Source organism: Salminus brasiliensis, chromosome 1 (assembly GCF_030463535.1).
Source record: "Salminus brasiliensis chromosome 1, fSalBra1.hap2, whole genome shotgun sequence".
In the NCBI taxonomy this organism is placed as follows: domain Eukaryota; kingdom Metazoa; phylum Chordata; class Actinopteri; order Characiformes; family Bryconidae; genus Salminus; species Salminus brasiliensis.
In genome coordinates, this window is record NC_132878.1 from 92,187,384 (window position 1) to 92,209,006 (window position 21,623).

The 21,623-nt window shown below is 41.8% G+C and overlaps 1 protein-coding gene across 3 annotated transcripts in view; it reads right to left on the reverse strand.

The window, feature by feature from the left end:
• csmd3a (CUB and Sushi multiple domains 3a) overlaps positions 1-21,623 on the reverse strand; it is a 519,096-nt gene that overhangs the window by 77,657 nt on the left and 419,816 nt on the right. For all 3 annotated transcript variants that reach the window (XM_072692429.1, XM_072692430.1, XM_072692428.1), the window contains exons 57-58: positions 9,788-9,970; positions 8,353-8,529 (exon numbers count right to left, since the gene is read on the reverse strand). In XM_072692429.1, the coding sequence (XP_072548530.1) occupies positions 8,353-8,529; positions 9,788-9,970 (360 nt within the window). The remainder of the gene's footprint in view (positions 1-8,352; positions 8,530-9,787; positions 9,971-21,623) is intronic.

Here is a 21,623-nt window from a genome sequence, read left to right on the forward strand (position 1 = left end):
TGTTTGAAGTGCTTCGGTCACCTCTGAGCTTCGCAGATGCCCAAAGCTTGTACACGGGGATGCTGTCTCCCACGCTAATGAGCGGTGGCAGATCACAAAGCTGTTTCCCTTTTCCTTTGTACGCTTCTGTACAGTTTCCGCATGATTCCTACACGCTCTTATGTGTTTTGATCTCCACCTGTTAGCTCCGTTTAGTGCTTCAGCATTTCCTTTCTCGATTAACAGCCCAATTTCTTCAGTAACTCGACTGGACTATTTCAGGGGTACACCAGCTTACGTTTTAGCATGGGTTTGTTTGGATATGAGAATTTTGTGGCCTCTACAATCCTGATTTAAGGAGCTTACTAGCTGACTAATATGCTGTTGGTTCCTACTTTTGGTACCAAAACAACTTCAACCTACCAAAGAAAGGAGGACTCTGCAAGACCTCTCAAGCTGTACCTGGATTATCTGCTACCAAAACCAAAGGTGTTACAAGTTGTAGCATTCATTACTCAGGTAGAAGTGGAGATACTAGGATATACACAATAAACAGGACTAGGAGTTGGAGACCCCTCGGACTAGAAGACTTTCGTACGTCGCTGCAATGTCCAGTTCTAATGCTCAAGTGCCCGTGGTAGTCGCTGGTGGACAGGTGTCAGCATGGGCACTTTGACTGGTCTATAGCTACGTAATACCTTATGTTATGAAGGCTGCTGCACAATTCCTCCTGGAGCCATCATTAAACATTTCTCGGACTTGTACCACAGCAGGCCTACTGCTGCTTCGGACCAGACAGGATAGCCTGTGCAACATTTGCCTCGCTGGGTCAGACACCTCTTAATTTAGATGTTCTATTCAGTGCCATCGCCACAAGTGCATACAAGCAAGCTCCTACCCGTGCAGTCTGCCTTTCTTACACACATCAGTGAAAGAACGGGCGGTTCTGAAGAGCTCACTGAACTCCAGCGTGGTTCTGTATGTAATAGGAGACCAACAACACCGCTGCACCAACAACAACAAGTCAGCTGGTGAAATTTCCTCCCTCCTAGATCTTCCTCCATCAGCTGTGAGTGGTGTTATTATTGAACAGTGGAAGAGTTTAGGAGGAACAGCTCACAGAGAGCAGCTCAGCCACCGAGTGTCTGTCAGACCATGTAAAGTTACAGAGCGGGGTCAGGGCCGAGTGCTGAGCTCAGAGCAGAGTGCAGAAAAGCCTCCAACTGACTCAGTAACTGCAGCAGAGCTCCAGACCTGCTGCTGCTGTTAGAGCTGCAATGGGGGACCAACTCCATGTTAATGCCTAAAGCTCCTGTAGGTGTAACATGCAACTATCTTTGTTCATATATATATATATATATATATATATATATATATATATATATATATATATATATATGTATGTAATACTGTACTTTTAATATTTAATAATATCATATTGAATAAATTATAACATACAGTATGTTTTCTAAAAGCAGTAAGCAACTTGAGGCAGTGTGTTTGCAATTCTGCCAAGGTTAGGGGGTTTAACTCTGTGTTGCGTCACACTCAACATCACCCACAAACAGTGCGCACAGCTTCTTGTGGTTTACAGCTTTAATACTCCAGCGCTGCTGTCTCTCCACAGGGGCATACAAACCCACGGCTGCTGTTCTCCTGAGCAGTGGGCACTAGAAGGCTGTGAATATATGGTGAAACTTTTTGGTTTACAGTGCATAAAGCACTCAGACCGAAAAACGAACCACATGGAAACCATACTGAGACCACCTAGTGAGGTTCATTAGGTTTGTTCATGGATCCATTTATGTCAACATGTTTACATCTGAAACCATGTGAAATGGTTCAAATATGTACAAATGCACAGTGTTTTGGTTTAGTACTTTTCTTTTTTTATTCGTTCTCCTAAAAAACATCTTTTGATGTTGTAGCATGTTATGCTAAACGGCTTGGATCCATTGTACACATTGTTGTACTAACCTAAGTGATGTTTTGTTGCCTTATTCACCAGTTCATCCTGTTGAACTGTTACTGTTAAGAGATCACAAGTTTAATCCCTGGTAATGCCACATCCACCTTTGGTCAGCAGTCCCGGAGGGCATTTAATACAATTTGAGACAATACAATGAATGTTTTCCATAAAGTAACATGCATTTGCTTGAGACAAGGCATGTCGGATGTGTGCAGTATGATGAGCAGAGCTGTAGATGATGGTAAAATGACTTGAGGACAAAGTTTTAATGAACAGACATCCAGAATGTGTTGCATTTTAAAGCTCGAGTTCAAATCTCAATGTAAAATCAGTGCCTGTCGTTATCGTTAAGTGTTTTTACAACATTAGCCTTTGCTATACTGATGTTGGGAAGGGCTGAAATCTGCTTCAAACCAATCCCATTGTTTTTTACTGTGTTCTGTGAACACTGCGACCGAATATACACTATTTTTTTTAATCAAGCTGATGCACGTCAATCTTTAACCATGTCAAATTTGTCCAATCTACTCCAAGGCGTGAATCATCATGTCCATACTGTGCAGCGCCAGTGCATCTTGAAGTCCATAGTGTCCAATTTGAGACACAGGGCTTGTTTATTTTCTCCACAGTAATAAGTAATTTGTGTCGCTGACCTCCTGGGCAGCAGAGGCCACCCCCCGCCGTTTCAGACCATGTCAAACGACTCCATAATGGAGCCCTCATGTAGCCAAACCGTCCATTAGCGATGCCACCCAAGACCTGATTACCCCGGCTCGCATCCAGTGTTAATCTCTCCACTTCATCCATTAACATTGCGTCACGGGACGGGCCACGTTAGCTAATGACAGCGAAGAGGCTTAATGAAATTCACCACAGCCACCCCTCCCCCCCCTTCTCTCTCTCTCCCCTCCCTCCGCCCTCCTTCATTATTTCGTCCCTATGCCAACATCAATCTCGCATTATTCGTCAGTCGGAGATTGATCGCCAGTGTCAGTCCGTCTGGCTATTATGCGTCCAGAGCCGGCAACAAATCTCTTTATATTAATGGCCGCTCTCGCGAGGTGAGCCGCAGGTCCGTCCCCTCGCAGCAGTGCGATTGCCGGGGTTCTGTGGAGACCGTCTAATTATGATCAAGCCGAGCGGGCGGCTGAAGGTTCCTGTCAGCGGTTTGGCAGTGTTTACCCAACAGAGACCCAACAGAGAGCTGAGGCAAGAAACGGAAGAGCAGCGAGAGAGAGGAAAAAAAAAAAGGAACATCGTTCAGGGCCACTCTGTATCCAGGAGAGAGCAACAGCTCCAAACTGATTTATGCTTCTGAGAAGACGCACATAAACGTATTTGCGTGGAGATGCGTAGAAGAGCTTTATGGGTAATCGGAGCTTGCAGAAAGCTGGTGGATGTTATGCCCTGCATTTCAATGCCATTCAACTTGTCCTTGACGTCTCAGAAGTTGCAGAACAAAGGGTGGAGGGGACAGTGTGGTGATCATGAAGGCCTTTTCCGTGTAGCTGGTCTTCCGGGGCTCACAGAATTGACTACATAGAAGTTCGAAGTTAGGTGGTAACACCTTTGTGAGAATCTGGGAGATTCTTGAGCTGCAGTGATCTTTGCACAGCGTTTCAATGATGTTCAGGTCAGAAGACTGTGAGGACCATGGCAAGACCTTCAGCTTGTGCCTTTGAGGTGTGTTTAGGATCATTATCATGCTGTAGAAGCCATCCTCTTCGGCTTTTTTTTGTTGTTGTGATGGTGTGATATTTGCTCTACCTGTGAATCCCTGCTGGCTGCAACTCAGGCTCAAAGCATAACTGATCCACCCCTGTGCTTAACATAATTCTGCACCCTTTTTTAGGATCATTATCCCACTGTGATAGCCATCCTCCTTTTATTTTCAGCCTTTATACAGATGGCGTGATGTTTTACCAGCTCTAACAGTGATATGTTCTGTATGCCACTGACTGCAACACAACCCAAAGCATGACTGATCCACCCCCATGCTTAACAGTTGGAGAAGTTTTCCTCTCATAAAATTCTGCACCCTTTTTTAGGATCATTATCCCACTGTGATAGCCATCCTCCATCCCCAGCCTTTATACAGATGCTGTGATGTTTTACCAGCTCTAACAGTGATATGTTCTCCATGCCACTGGCAGCAACACAACCCAAAGCATGACTGATCCACCCCCATGCTTAACAGTTGGAGAGGTTTTTCTCTCATGACATTCTGCACCCTTTTTCTCTGCACATACCTTTGGTCCTTTCATCCCTATGGTCATGGTCAGTACTCATTAACACCCTATCATAGCTTGTAAATACATTTAGCAGTCAGTTAGGACTTCTTGAGTTCTTGCTTGTCACTAATTCTTCCTTGCTAAAGGCCTCCAATCCTGCTCTTTTAAGGTCTATCCGCAGATTTTTAATGGTGTTTAGGTCAGGGGACTGCGAGGGTGATGATAGTGTGATGTTCTACCAGCTCTACCAGTAAAATATACCCTGGGCCACTGGCAACAACACAAACCTAAAGCATAATTCTCCACCAGTTGGATAAGTCTTCTTCGCATGAAATTCTGCACCCTGGGTTCATTTGCTGTACTGCTCTTTTGAGGTCTATCTACAGCTTTTAGATGACATTTAGGTCAGGGGACTGTGAGGGCCATGCCAAAACCATCACCTAATGCCTCTTGAAATAGTCCACATACAGCCATTCTCCTTTCATCTTCAGCCTCATTACAGATGGTGTGATGTTCTACCAGCTCTACCAGTAAAACATTCCCTGGGCCACTGGCTGCAACACAAACCTATAGCATGATTCAACCACCCCTATGCTTAACAGTTGGATAAGTCTTCTTCGCATGAAATTCTGCACCCTGGGTCATCTTGCTGTACTGCTCTTTTGAGGTCTATTCACAGCTTTTAGATGACATTTAGGTCAGGGGACTGTGAGGGCCATGGCAAAACCTTCAGCTTCCTTCTTCAGAAATAGTCCTTTGTTGATATTGAGGTGTTTAGGATCATTATCCTGCGGTAGAAGCCCTCCTTCTTTTACTTTCAGCATTTTTTTTTCAGATGAGGCAATGTTTTATCAGCTCTACCAGTGAAACCACTGGCTGCAACACAAACCCAAAGCAGTATTGATCCACCCACCAGCTTAAGAGTTGGAAAGGTGTTCTTCTCATGACAATTTCTGCCTTTTTCTCCAAAGAACTTTTGCATGCCACTGTAACTGCACCTGTTGTTAAATCAGATTAGCCTTACAACGATGGGTCATTACGAGGTCTATTGGTCATATTGGGTCTTCAGCCTGTTTTAGTCACCAGGTTTAACAAAAAATGGAAATACTGCTCTTATAAATAATTATACAATATTATAGTGTCAGATGAGTTTGTAAAAAGATAAACAACTGAAACTGAGCAACTGAAGAAAGCAATTTGTCTGTAATATTCATTTTACAGTAGCGACTTCACATTTGAGGAAAAGAAGCTGTATACCTTTGAGTCATTAAACAGCTTCCCCATGGGCTTAGATATACTTCTATTTCAAATGCAATACATCCTACCTTAGAGAAAACCCATTCAGGGGGTTATGGGAGCTTAAAAATCTAATCCAAACAGCTACTAACAGCCACTGTCACTCTGTGAAATAAGGTCTTAAATAAAATAAGATGTTATATAAGCTGCCAGTAGAGCAAGAGGCCATCACTGCAGCGGTGGAAGAGGTCAGGGTGGCCCAGCTTGACGGGGTGGTGCTTCTAGCCAAGTCAAAACAAGTTAAGTGGCTTTATTGTCAATCCTTAATGTAGCTGGTATACTTAGGATAGACATGTCATTTCCCAAGCCCATTGTGCAATACAGTGCAGAAAAACATCACACAGGGCTACACAGAATAAAGATAAACAACATAATAGACATACAGAACAATCCTGACACTACTAAAGCAGAAGACTAGGACAACAAGATGATAAACTGATAAAAGGATATGGACTGGTCTCCAAATCCTTTAGTAGTAGAAATGTCCTCTAGCCACATTTTAAAAAGTGTAAGGAGTCAGGAGTGCAGTTGTGCAGTGAAGATTAAGAGGTGTGTGGTCAGTCAGTGTTGGAAAGGATCCAGCTGGATGCTGGGGGTCAGCAGTGTGTTCAGTAATCTGATCGCCTCGGGGAAGAAGCTGTTGCAGAGTCTGGTGGTGGTGGAACGGATGCTCCAGGGCCTTTTTGCAGACAGCAGGAAGGTGAAGAGCTGACTACGTGGGGTCGGAGGGGATGTCTGTAGTGCTGGGTACCTTGTGGACACAGCATTTTTGGAGGGTGGTGTCAACAGTGGGTCGAAAGACCCTGATGATCTTCTCGGCAGTCCTCATTTTTTTCTGGAGAGTTCTGCGACCTGCGACGGTGCAGTTCCCACACCAGAGAGTGAGACAGTTGATCAGGGAGCTCTTTGTTGCCCCCCTGTAGAAGATAGTGAGGAGGGAAAGGAGGGAGGATTGCTCTCTGCATGCTCTGCAGGAAGTGTTTTAACTTTGATCTGTTGACTTTCTTTACAGCTGAACCATTCATGTACAGTGGAGAGTAACGCCTGCAAGCTGCTCCACCTCTTTGCTGTATGCTGCTTCGTCCTTATTTCTGACGAAGCCCATCACTGAAGCATCATCGGCAAACCTTATGTAACCTGAGCTGGGCTTTGAGCAGTATCAATAGCAGGGGATTGAGGACACAGCCCTGGGGAGCGCCAGTATTGAGGATAGTGGTGCTGAAGGTGGTGTTGCTGCTCCTACCACACTGAAGTCTTGGGGGTCCAGTGGATTAAGGTGCTGCCACTTTGGTCTGAGAATACCTGGTTCGAATCCTGGGTCATTAGCATTAGCCATTAGCAGGCGCACAGTTCTCTTGGACACATTTTGCTGCACATTGTACAGTGACAGATACGTGCACCTTTATGTTCAGGCTCAATAAGCTGTGAAATGATTATTATACCTGTCCCTTTATCCTTTCAGGTGGCTCAGTAGAGGACAGTGCACCAGTAGGGCGATTCACAAGCTGAAGTGGACCCAGTGTGGAAGGAGGGGTAGAAGTACCTCATTTTGATTGGACTGAGTACTTCAAGTCCACAGCCACTGAGGCAGGACACAGATGACTTCTTCTGCACAGGGTTGATGGTACTTGTCTTGGCAGTTGTCTGGCTCAGGGAAATATTGAAGATGTCTGTAAGGACACTCGGATCGGACAGCAGATTCCCTGAGGTATGCAGTCAGGGCCAACAGCTTATCAAACCATGTGTTGAAGTTGTTCAGTGCCGCTGGAAGCGATGGTTCACCATCACAGACACGTGGTGTCACTTTGTAGTCTGTGACGGCCTGAATGCCCTGCTGTCTGTCTCTTGTGTTGAGAAAGTATCAGCAGAGTCCCTGCACATAGTTGTGAACTGCTTCTATGACAGCCTGGGAGAGGTCAGCTCACCTTGCAGTTTTACCCAAAGTCAGTATACTGGGTTTTCAGTAGTAGCACACCTCGAAGGAGAAAGTGCTGTTCCTTCACACTGCTGCCCCACTTCATGCCGGTGCCAGGGGACTGAACAGCTAACCTTCAAATCCCATGCACTTCTCTAATCATTAGGCCACAGTGACAATTTGGAGTCAGAAGGTGTGCTTCATACCTTGAGCCACCGCTTGAGACATGCTTTACACATGCATTTCTGGACAAGGTAACAGATATAGAATCATCACTGAAAGTGAAAGAAGCATGTGGACTGAGGGGGTACAATAGCACTACAGGATTTTACCATAATATGACTCACAACGTTACACAACGTTACACAGTTCTCGCAAGTGCTATCCAGCCCACTTCACCAAAGTTACACAGTGCACAGAGTTACCGATCATGGAGTGGCAATGACAGACATGCTCCCTGTTAGTGTCAGAGGCTATTTTAAGGTAAAGATTAATGATCTTTAACATATTATGTACAACCTAGCTCTAATTAGCTACTTAACCTACTAAGACAACTTGCATAGTACACTCTAAGAATAGTAAGCTTAGTTATATAGGGTCAGGCTCCTATCTATATGAATGGGGAACCCCATTTTTTACCCAATCTGAAAGGCCAACTACCCCATCCCTGTTAATGTAACCTCCCCCTATCCTGTGACCCCCCTTATATGGAGTTTCTACAGTAGAAACTCTCTCACTGTTGAGAGAAATGGCTTTAAATAATGTGCTTAACGTGCTGCACAGTGCTCTATACATCTATAAATTCTTTTCTCCTTGCTTTGGTCCAATTAGCAAGCCTGTATTTCCTATTCTGACTATCGCCCTCCCCGTTTTTTTGCATCTCTAAAATGCCTTCACTGTTCCTGCACAAGTTTCACAGATTCACAAATGTAGAACAGTGAAATGGGCCTTCACACACTTACGGGTGCAGTTGGGCTCAGAGCCGGACCAGGTGCCATTGGCCAGGCAGAGGCGAGAGGGAGAACCGGAGAGGCGGTATCCGTCCACGCAGGAGTAAACGACGGAGTGAGAGAAACTTGTACCGTCTATACGGGAGACTCGACCGTTAGGAGGGCTGCCTGGGTTCCCACACTGAACCGCTGTGGAGAGATAAAAGAAAGAGAGGGGGGAAATATCATTAGCAGTCTTTTGATGATGGAACACGTGCTGCAGAGCTTCCACGTCCACGCCTTTTAAATCTAACATAATTATCACAAACAGCCGCTTCCTTCAGAACAAAGCGGTGGCTCTTGGGTAAATATTGATCGAGTGTTTGAGGGCTGACTTCAGATGCAGACCTTCACTCACACAATGCAAATATCCAGCTCCCCAGAGAAGCCACGAGAACCATACTATCAGCCTAAAGAGAAGTTCTAAACACATACCAAACTGCTTAGATTACAAAGCCCTGCTTAATAGCAAGGGTGCATGTGCGGGATAAACTGCGGGGGTGGTGGGTATGTGTATGTGCGCCCTTGAGGGTCCAGAAGGCTCACAGGGCATGATGGGATTAAATGCGAGACAGGCTAGTTAGATCAAGAACATCCAGGCTTAAGAGGGTTCGTGCCCCTTGGGGTCCTCTCGGCTAATAACGAGTACATTTGTTTTGTTTTTTTTTTTGGGGGGGGGGGGGGGGGGGGGGTGCACGGGTCCGGCCATAACCGGTCACCTCAGAGACACTGTAGCAGTATAATACACTGCTCACTATATTCTCTTCAAATCCTCAGAATACACATGCACATACACACATACACATACCGTTGTAGTGGGAAGTCTACATACACTATATGTCCAAATGTTTGTGGACACGCCATACTAATGAAAGCATTCAGTTACATTTGCTTGCACCCATTGCTGACACACATGCACAGCTTGTCTAGTCCCTGTAGAGTTTAGGCACCATGTCTAATCCCAGGTGTGGGCTAGAGGGGTATAACGCCAAGCAAAAGTCCGGGTCTCAGGATGTTAAGTGTTGGGTCTGTGCTAGAAAAAGAATCAAATTTAACTACATTTAGAACCCGTTCTACCAAATATAGTGGTCAAAATATCCAACCAGTATTCTGTCAAAAGATTGTTGATGCCTACCATCCAGCATTGATTTCAGAAAACCCCCAAAATTAAAGCTTGTACCCAAATGATCACCCATTCTACTCCAGACAAATTAGAGTTCCAAGAAATCAGTACTTGCTAGCCTGGCTAATGGGGCTAAAACTATGGCCATCAGATGGAGTGCAGAGAAACATTCAGCGCTGTGTCCAAACTTATGACCACTACAGCAGGTGCAGAGTCATGTGTGCATGTTGCCTGTGACTAAGCAGCAGATGAATACACAGTATGAGTGGCAATGGGTAGTCTTACGCTTGCAGGTGGGCTGTCTTCCGGACCAGGTGCCGTTGGGAAAGCAGATGCGCTCAGCTGAGCCGTACAGTGTGTGTCCGGTAGGGCAGGTGAAGCGCACTTTACTGCGCAGCTGAAAACTGCCCTCTTCCCGGGTGGCGTGAGCCGGGGTGCCTGGATCACCACACTCGCCCACCATGTCACCTACACAAACACAAACACACACACACACACACACACATATATATGTTATTCAGGACATTCTTCATACGAACATAATTTTTCTTACTATCTCTCTAGTCCTCATCTCTCTCTCTTCATTTATAAAAGTCTAATAGGGCTCTGCGTGGCTCAGAGGTCTAATACACTGTCACTATGGGGGCTAGGGGGTCGGGAGCCATGTTGCTTTGCCATCAGCAGCCGTAGTCCAAGTCCAAGTGCACAGACAGCGCTCACTCCCCTCAGGAGTGTCAGGAGCATTGCTAGAGTCAATTGCCAGTACCAAACTGGCAAAAAAAAGTTGTTGTAAAGCTGTTTTTAAAGAATTAAATGCGTAGGTCCGAGTTGCAAATGACCTCAGACTTAGTGCTAATGCACCAAATCTCATCCACCATCTTGAAAAACTAGACAGGCAGGTCCGGAACAGTGTTGGTTAAAATCACATTTACTGAACAGACAGTTTTTTGTTTTCACTGGAAAATTATTTATTAGAACACAATAGAAAACATTTTTGTGGAATCCCACAAGGTTCGGTTTTAGGGTATTTACTGTTTTCTTAATGCATGATAATGCCATTAGGAAACACGATAACTGATTATTGGTGGTAAAATACAAAAAAGAAGCTAGAAGAAGAAGGTATCCAGCTTCAGAGTACATGGTCAGTCATCCTACAGCACCCCTAAAGCAGAGAGGGTTGAGGGCCTTGCTGAAGGGCCCAACAGTGGCAGATTAGTGGATGTGGGTACTGAACCTATAACCCTGTGATCAATAGCTCTAAGCACTGAATCACCAGAATCAAATTGGAAAGGAAAAAAGTGAAAATGCAGTTTCAACTTCTCTGATTGAATCAGAGTATCTTAACGTTGAGGATCGGTCAAGACTGCTGTCCAATCCAATTTCATATTTATGAATATATCAATATTTAATACAACCAGGCAATTCAGGCAGGATGTGCTAATCTGCTAATTACTAAAGCAGTAAAATGACTTCGTACGTCAGTACGTCCACTTGAGAGTTTGCATCAAAGGAAAATAATAAAACCAGTAAAAGGATGAAGCTATTGCCCAGCATCTGTGTGCAGAATGTATTGGAAAGGGAAAGGTTTCAGTACGTGCATAAAGTGCATTACTGCTGCAGGTACTGTCCATTTGTGGCACCTCTACTGTAGTGCCGTGAATGGAGTGCTAAGAGGTGGATCGGACTTATATACCTGATATATCTGATACTCAATCTATCAAAACATGGCTGAATCAGCTGCAATTAGAGCACCTCCACAAAATAACAATGCATTTTCTACAACAGTGGTGAAGAAGTCTGGTTCTGGAGGGCTGGATTCCCATACAATTTAGTGGTTTTCTTGCTCAAGCAGACCTGATTCAACTCACCTGTTAAATGCCAGGTTTGGTAGGTGTGTTAGAGCAGTAAAGTAAGTAAATTCTCATGAACTCCGGCCCTCGGTTCCCCAACCCTGCCCTACAGCTTGCGGCACAACATGCAGCAGCACAAATCTTAACAAGAAGATTTTCACAAGAACTGAACTGGATATTTTTAGGATGCTTTCAAAGATTTTCAGTTAGATTTAAGGCTTTAACTGTAGTGCATGCGTATTGTCTGTCTGGTTATGCTTCAACATGTGATCTATCTTAATTTTATTTTATTTTATTGCGGTTTTCTTTGTAAGCATAGTGCTGAAAAGGCATTGTGAGTTGTGAGTAACCCCACTGTCTTGAAACCTGTCAGACAGGGCTGGTCAGTATCACATTAGTTGGACAGACAATTCAGGCCATTGTAACATTTCTTGTGGGGACCCACAAGGTTCCATTTTAGGTCCCTTGCCATTTTCTTTTTTGCACATTTAAATATATTTCAGTTAGATTTAAAGCTCTAAATGGTACATCACACGTGTACGGTCTGCCTGGTTATGGTTTAACATGTAATCTTAGATCTAAATGCTGGGACAGCATTGGTCCAAGTTGGGAATGACCCCACTGTCTTGGGTAAAACTGGGTAGAGAGGACTGGTTCATATTAACAGACAATTCAGGACATTCTAACACTTCTTGTGAGGACCCACAAGGTTCAATTTTAGGACCCCTGCCATTTTCTTTTTATAATTCTTGGTAATGTCACTAGGAAGCCGCAATCTACATAGCTTTGCCAATGATCCACACATAGACATTTTAATTTCCTTTGGAAAATAAGAACACTATTAACATCATATCCTGGAGGATCCAAATTGTCTCAGAATTGTCAACAAATTAATGAAGCAAAAACTGAATTGCTGATTCTAGGAGGTAAAATACAGAGAAAATTTCGTTGTAAGAAACCAGATGCCTTTGCATCAAATATCAAACCTAAAGTGCAAAGACTTGAGTGCAGTTTCAGAGTGTTTTAGCACCAGAGTTCACTACATTTGCTTGAGTGTGAAAGCTGTTTTCGAGCCCAGGAGAAGTCCAGAGGATCGATCTCTTGTTCTACTGAAATCGTTGGTCCAGAGTTTGCTTCCAGCGAACTCTGGTGCGGTCTGCTACGAGCGTGGAAGCCAACAGCTCCGGGCTCGAGTGTGGCGCTGCGAGATTGGTACATTCTGTAATATGACTCCCTCGACTTTTCATGTCAAGCCTACTGCAATAAGCTCACCTTTGTGGAGTGAGTGAGTGTACTGAGAGCATCACAGGCCGGCCCACATGGCTACAGACCTTCTTATAAGCGAACGGTTCCTTATTTGCAGGTCCTCCTGCACTCTGAAATGTGTCCAAAATACACTGCTATTCTCCACTTGAGAGTTTGCATAAAAGGAAAATAATAAAAGCAGCAAAAAGATGAAGCTATTGCCCAGCATCTTTGTGCAGAACGATGCGTAATTGTTTAATTGCTGCACAGCTGACACTGAACCCTTGTGTGTGAAAGCAAACCATGATAATGAACTCTCCACAGAAGAAGCCAGAATTGGTCCTGGATCCAGACTCAAGGGTTTTTTGACAAGTGTGAAAATACCCAGAGACTCCCCTAATCCGATCTGAGTACCTTAACGTCATATAAATAATGCATTATTCACTTATGAATCCTAATGCCGAAATTGGCTTAGCGTATTTTGTGGAGTTCAGCAAGGTTAAATATTAGGGCCTATGAAATTGATGTTTATCATGATACTGGAATAGTTACAGTTATAAGTGAAAAAGTGTGGGCTTACATATAAGGGGTCTAAGGGGTAAATGTTGACTATCGAGCAATACTGATTCAATCAAAGCGAATGCAAACGACTTGACTGACAGTGTGTCTATGTTTAAAAGAGGTGAACCCGTTTACTGTACTGTACTGTACTTTTCCTTGTATTACCTTGCAAAGCTTACTGACTGTCTGTTTACGGTCCAACAAACCATCTAGGAGCTGGATGTAATTTTGCTGTTACCAAACAGACGCAGCAATGAAAGACAATGGCTCAACTTTTATTGCAGTTACTGAACTTCAGCACTTATTTGTACAGATCTGACTCACTGAAAAGTGTTGGGATGCCCCTTATAGCCCATCATAGCATGTTTCCTCCCCTTCAGTGGAAACACAAATATGACTGCTAATTAATAATACAGCAAAATGACCTCATTTCCAGTAATGCGACTTTCTCAGAATGTGGCTGTGTCTGTTTAGGCTGCCTCTACTATAGCGGTGTAAATGGAGCATAAAGAGGTGGATATAGGTGGACTTAATATATCCAATACTCAATGCATCAGAATATGTCTGAACCAGCTGTGATTAAAGAACCACCATGAAAACACTGCATCTACAACCTAAACCCCTACACCAGTGTTGGGGAGTACTGGAGCTAAGGGGCCAGATTTCTGTCCAGTCCTGTACAGGTTTTCCTGCTGAAGCAAACCTGATTCAACTCACTGGTTAATTGCCAGGTTTAGTCGGTGTGCTAGAGCGGGGAAATCGGTAAACTGTGCTGGTCTCAAGCTCTCAGTTCCTCACCACTGCTCCACAGCTTCTACAACAAGTCCTAATGAAAGGAGAAGATAGAGAGTGCACCTCTTTAAAAAGAGCTCTGTCTTTTAGAATCAGTTACAAAGCTACAGTATTTTACTTTTAATTTAATTTAATGGTTGAGCATTGAATTACATCCAGCGCCGGATTCACAAAAGTGTCTGAAGAAGGAAATTCCTGTTAGATGTGCTTTTTTCATAACCTCACACTTAAGATAACAGTAATGTAAAGGCAAATTGGTATTCTTTAAAAAAATCATCAAAAGAGTGTTTTTGCTATTCTTCTTTTCTTAGGAAAATTTCTAAGCACAAATGATTTTTATTAAAAAATGTTCTTCAGTATTTTCCATACCTTATGACAGCCTCACGCTGGCCTTAGACTGTAAGAGAGCAGAAGGTAAGCCTTGAAATCTATCAGTTTAAATAATGAAATTACAAAATTAATATCTAATTTAACAGGATTCAAGTGGAGATTGTTCCTAAAGTACTGTCAGTTCCTACATAAGGAAAATACTGGCTTTCTGATGTCATGCAATAGTTTTCGCTTCTAGTTCCTGTTTGCTGAATTTTTTAACTCTTACTTTGATCCTGTATTTTCTTTATTTTGCACATTTAACTAAAATATGTGTCCTCATTTATGAAAAAAAAAGCAGTACCAAAGGCTATGAGTCCCAGCCGCTATGACCCGAGCAACGCTGACTCGAATTCCGGGTAATGCTGCCTGCCATCAGCAGCTATAGCCTGAGAGAGCACAACTGACCTTACTTTCTTATTCCACACATCACTTCAGTGTTATGCTGGCTGGCATAACACACACACACACACACACACACACACACACATATATATATATATATATATATATATATATATATATATATATATATAAATGTATGTATATGTATATATATATATATATATATATACACACATATATGTATGTGTGTGTATACATATATATGTTCTGAATGTGTGTCCTACTGTTTTATACAGGTAGCAGCTAGAAGTGTTAGAAAAACAAGCACCAATACAGTAAATATATAATATAAAATAAAAAGACAATAAAGTTAAGTAATCGTCTTCTATTAGTGTAGACTTCTATAAAGTCTACAAAAAAACTACAAAGAATTTTAAAAATAAAGTTCACAAAAATGGGCCTCAATCACTAATATCTTCCAATATCTTATTGTTCGCAAATTGGCCCAATTACCCAACCCACCCGTTAGTACAGTATACACACGTCATATATATATATATGTGTGTGTGTGTGTGTGTGTGTGTGTGTTTATTTATTTATTTATTTTTGACATTTTCTGACATTTGTGGTATAAATATATAAATTATTTTCATTGGAAATAAAAGTCAAGGCTCTGGAATCTTTAAAAAGACTGAGTATCATATGTTACAGTTCAGTTCAGCCTATTTGCCTTAACTCAAAGAATAGACAAAATAATCAGTAGATCAAACTCTTACTAATTTAATCGATGGTAACAGCCTTAATAGTTGGCTACAGTCAATGCTAATGGTCAACGGCTTACATTTTAAATATATATTTACACAGCATTTCACTCTCTCTCTCTCGCTCTCTCTCTCCCTCTCTCTCTCTCTCTCTCTCTCCCTCTCTCTCTCTCTCTCCTCTCTCTCTCTCTCCCTCTCTCTCTCTCTCTCTCTCTCTCTCCCTCTCTCTCTCCCTCTCTCTCCCGACAGCAGTAACGCAGTAGTCAGTGATCTATTAGAAGGCTAATCATTCTGTGCTGAACTTTGCTGCCGCTGAGCCGCCTGCGTAGCGCTGCGCTCTGACTCATTTAGCGCCGTCACTCATTCATTCATTAGAGGCTTAATCTCAAGACAGCCGTCCACATGGACAGACAGTAGGAGTGAGCCTCTTAGGACCTCCATACCTGTTGTTCCGCTGTCAATCCAAACCAAGGCCTGTGGGACCTCTGAGAAAAGTGTCTGATTTTTTTTTATATATAGCGCCTTGACGAGGTAAAGCAGGATGTAATGTGGTCCAGCAAGCTGTGGCAGCTTTATCACCTAGAGGAATAATGAAGCCTGAAATAGCTCAAAACAATAGAGCTTGGAATTTAATCATTTTCACATGAGAACAAAAAGCAACTGCATTCTGTATTAATGCGTGATTAAACAATTATGAGCTGATCACAGAACAGCGGCTGACTATTACACTGCATGGCAACCATAGTGGATTGTAAGGGCTGTCACCATCGATTATAATTATATTATTTATTAATTATATTATATTAATATATTCATCTCCAAAAATAGGAACTTTACAGGGGGTAAAGGTCAATTAAAAAAACTCTTACTCTCTCATTCCCCACATCATGCTGGCTGGCATAACACACACACACAGGTCTCAATACATATATATATCTGTGTGTTTATACATGTATATGTTCTGGGTGTGGGTGTACAATATTCAACTTTATTTCTTGTGTCCTTCTATTTCATACAGGAAGCAGAAGAAAAACAAGCACTAATGCAGTAAATATATAATAAAAAATAAAAAGACAATAAAGTTGAGTAATCGTCTTCGTTTACTTTCACAAAAGCCTTTCTAAAAAAATACTTTTAAACAGAATTTTTAAAATAAAGTTCACAAAAATTATCATAAATTAAATCTTCCAAAGAATGTTCGCAAATCCTAACAAAAAGTCTACATCAAATTAATGATGTTTTTAAATCGCGGAAAGTCTTATAATATATATTAATACATATAAAATATATATGCCACATGTGGGGAAGTCTATGTAAAATATATTTTGTAGCATTTCTATTGTTCTTTTCTTCATGAAATTTTGACACAATGTAGAAAAAATTAGAATTAGACTGAGTAAATTTCATTGAATTTAACGGCAAATTCAGGTAATTTCAGGAGAAAAAAAGTACACATTCCAGGATTTATCCGAGCACTGGAAAATGCATGATGCGAGTGTCGCGAAAAAAAAAACAAGGAGTCAAATCAACAAGAGATACAATTAGAGATCAAACAGTGAATTACATTATTGGCAGCCAGTATGGACTCGCGGCACCGTGAGAAAATCCGTTCAGTTATGAGCGTCCGAGAACCAACAGGGTGCCAATTAGCGAGCTAATGCTCGCTAGCGTGAATGATTAGCATGAATCATCCGCATAAAGCTTTAATCGGACTGTGGTGGCCAGAAGAAGTCACAGACCACATCAGCTCGGTAACCTGCAGTGGAAGCCTCCAGTGACCCAGATGAAATCCTTTTTAATTACACGTACGGGCGCCCCGGGGGCCACTCGGAAAACTGCAGAGCTTACGCGCTTCTCACCCAGGAGAGGAGTTTAGCTCGTGATTAAACCGGACTACAGGCGCAGTAGGTTCCCGTTCTGTGTGGATGGGCCGCGGAGTAGCTCCCATCTGCTGGCTAATCCAGCCTTTGTTGATAAATAAATGGAAACACAATTCTCAGCCCCTTAACAAGACTGCTTTTTCCTTCCTCTCCTTGCAGTAGGATGTCTTTTTTTCCAGTTCATTAGAAATCTGGGGCATTCTTCTTCTCTTCGGTAGCGCAGGAGATTTGGGAGGTTGCAATGAGGGATGGCGAGGAAAGTGCAGTTTAAAGGAATAGCTCAGCAAAAAAATGCAACACAAATTACATACCCTAATTTTAACTGAACTCAGGAAGACAAAACTAGCTATGTTTACACTCACACTATGTTTTAGAAAACACATAACTATTTGGAATTACTTAACACTTCTACGCAATTTAAGGCAAGCAATTTTAAAAACATTTTATACAGATGTTGTTACTGGAGTGTTTTCTGATTATAGTTATATTGTATAGAGTTATATTGTATTACAGTGACTGTTCTGTAATATCTGTTACTTGATGCCTAGAATGACCCTAAATGGCGGTTGACTTGCGTATCCTCTTCCAGAAAAATGTTGCAAAATGAGGATCCAGGAACACAGGGGGGTCTTCTGTTCACTTTAATAGTGTTCTAAAGTAAGGGATAGTGATTAGGGGGATTTATGTTTCCTATTATAGTGTTCTATATAGTGCACTAATGTAAGGAATAGTGATACAAGACCATGTTTTGGAGATGTTCTGACCAAGTCGGCTAGTCAAACGATATTAATAGTGATTAGGGGGATTTCTGTTCTGATTTCTGAGCATCTATAATTGTGTTCTATATAGTGCACTAATGTAGGGAATAGTGATTAGGGAGCATCTATAATAGTGTTCTAAATAGTGCTCTACTGTAAGGAATAGTGATGAGGGAGCATCTATAATACAGTTCTATATAGTGCACTAATGTAGGGAATAGTGATTAGGGAGCATCTATAATACGGTTCTATATAGTGCACTAATGTAGGGAATAGTGATTAGGGAGCATCTAAAATAGTGTTCTATATAGTGCACTAATGTAGGGAATAGTGATTAGGGAGCATCTATAATACAGTTCTATATAGTGCACTAGTGTAGAGAATAGTGATTAGGGAGCATCTAAAATAGTGTTCTATATAGTGCACTAATGTAGGGAATAGTGATTAGGGAGCATCTAAAATAGTGTTCTATGTAGTGCACTAATGTAGGGAATAGTGATTAGGGAGCATCTATAATACGGTTGTATATAATAATAAATATATATATTCACACTAGCCAAGTTTTATAGATCACATTGTGTCTCACAGTTTTAGAAACCACATACCTATTTGGAAATACTTAACAATTCTACGCAATTTGAGATTAGCACTGTTAGCAGATTAGCTAAATGCTAATTGGTGGCACATATGATTGCATTACATATTAGCTACTTGTTAGCCTCGTACACTGTAACAGGCATTGTCGGCCAGTCTTTTTTTCACAAACACATAGCCGTAATAACAACTCAGCAAAACCCATCTTGGGCTGTTTGACCTTATTCCCTTCATTGAATGGAGTGTGTTATGCTGACTGTATCCACTGGCTGGCAATGAAAAAAAAGAGGAAAAAACTGAAGTGTGTTGGTGGGACGTGAATTTTCAGACGTTTAAGCTATATGGTTGAAGTAAAAACTGAACAATTATAAATATATATTATATTATATTATAGTTAAATGGCAGAAACGTGACAATTATATGTGTGACAGACTCCAACACATCATCTCCTCATACCTTTGGGGTGTTTCTCAATGCTGCCATGGCCTGGGGACCAGATCAAGAGAAGCACCTTGGAGTGTTTGTAGACTCAGGTGCTGCTGGCAATTTCATTGACTCCACCTTAGCTAGGACTTCGGGATTGCCATTGGTATCTCTGAACATCCTCTATCCTCTTTTATGCCTATATTCGTGAATGATGGGCGGCCTCTTGAGCCAGAGGCTGGTCTCTCCCACAGAGACAAGAGGTTGCTGGTTCTATTCCACCTCCAAGTGAGGTACTACATTATAATATGTATCTCTGTGTTACCCTGAAAAGCATGTGTGACCGCTCAGTTGAGTTGCCCAGTTAGGGTAACAGAACTGGGTGTAAACTTTACCTTCATCCTGATATATTTTTAAAGTGACTACAGTGTTCTTCAGTAAAGCTCAGCTATTCAGGCACAGAACGTCTATAGCTACAGCTATTTATATAGGGAGGTAGCTATAAATATTGCTTTTCACAACATGGATAGGAGGCTGGAATTAAAAATAGACATATTTGATATATATAGACATATTTGTCCATGTTTACTTAGCGCAGTAAATGAGATTTCAATTTAGTACTTTCTGTATGTTTGCACATAGTCTCTATTCTATTCTATTCTATTCTATTAAATTACAAAGAATTTTAAAAACATGTTATACAGATGTTGTTACTGGAGTGTTTTCTGATTATAACTGAATTATATTCAAGTTCTGTTGTATTACAGTGACTGTTCTGTTAATACCTGTTACTTGATGCCTAGAATGACCCTAAATGGGCAAGTCAACTGCCTGGTTGACTTGCGTATCCTCTTCCAGAAAAACGTTACTAAATGAGGATCCAGGAACACAAATTGACAGATAAATATATGTTTTTACTATAACAGGTTCTTTATGCCATAGAAAAAACACCTCCTGAAGAAGCCATTTTTGTAATCAAGATGAACTTTAAAAGGTTCACACATCTTCATTATGGAACCAAAAGTAGTTCTTTTATGGTATCGCTCAGAGTCACCCTTTGTAGCACCTTTATTTTAGCTCCAGTGCAAGACTAAACATCTCACATCAGAAACCAAACATGTGCTGGTGGAATCATTACATCTGGGGTAAGGGGGAAAGTGTGTAAAGTGACTTTTTGCTGAACTATTCCTTTAATGCTACGCTGGTGGAGTCTGTGGAGCTGGCAGAGCTGCAGAGCTTGATGCCGGCCTGTTCACCAGGGACACTGCCTCCTCAAAGGCCCGAATCCACCCACGCTAGGTCTTTCTGAAGAGAACAGAAGTGTCAGGGAAGATAGTGGGGAAAAAGGGGCCCAGGCTGTTCGACTCATTAGCCTGTTTCACTCCTGCCATCTAGCACTCTTTTGTGTGCGGAGCTGCTATCTGGAGAAAAAGCAGGGCGAGACCTGTCCGACCTGAAAAGAGCCTGAGGCCAGGAGACACTTTTCAATCTACTGCTGCCTGTTGTTTTGTGCTTTTGGACAAAGAGCAGAGAAGCCCAGTCAAAAAAATGCCCAATTCAGGCAATATGGGTCCTCGAAATAGCCCTCAAATCACTGTTCCCTACACTGCAAATGATTACAGGAGAAAAGACTGATTAGTGATTGGGGGGTTTCTGTTCCCTATATAGTGCCCTAATGTAGCAAACACTGATTAGGGGGTCTTTCCTATAATAGTGTTCTAATGTAGGGAACAGTGATTAGGGGGTCTTCTGTCCCCTATAACAGTGCTCTACATAGTGCCCAAATGTAGGTAACAATGTTTAGGAGTAATTTCTGTTCCCTATAATAGTACATTATATGTAGTGCTCTAATGTAGGGATTGATTAGGGAGCATGTCTGCTCTCTATAACAGTGTTCTATATAGTGCACTAATGTAGGGAATAGTGTTTAGGGGGATTTCTGTTTCCTGTAACAGTGCTATATATAGTGATCTAATCTAGGGAATACTGATTAGGGGTCTTCTGTTCACTATAATAGTATTCTAATGTAGGGAATAGTGATTAGGGGGTAATTTCTGTTAGTGATCAGGAGGGTTTTCTGTTCCCTATTAAAGTGTTCTTTATAGTGCACTAATGTAAGGAATAGTGATTAGGGTGCGTATATAATAGTGTTCTATATAGTGCACTAATGCAGGTGCATCTGTAATAGTGCTCTATATAGTGCACTAATGCAGGGAATAGTGATTAGAGAGCATTTATAATAGTGTCCTATATAGTGCACTAGTGTAGAGAATAGTGATTAGGGAGCATTTATAATAGTGCTCTATATAGTGCACTAATGCAGGGAATAGTGATTAGGGAGCATCTATGATAGTGTTCTTTATAGTGCACTTATGCAGGGAATAGTGTGTAGGGAGCATTTATAATAGTGCTCTATATAGTGCACTAATGCAGGGAATAGTGATTAGGGAGCATCTAAAATAGTGTTCTATATAGTGCACTAATGCAGGGAATAGTGATTAGGGAGCATCTATAATAGTGCTCTATATAGTGCACTAGTGTAG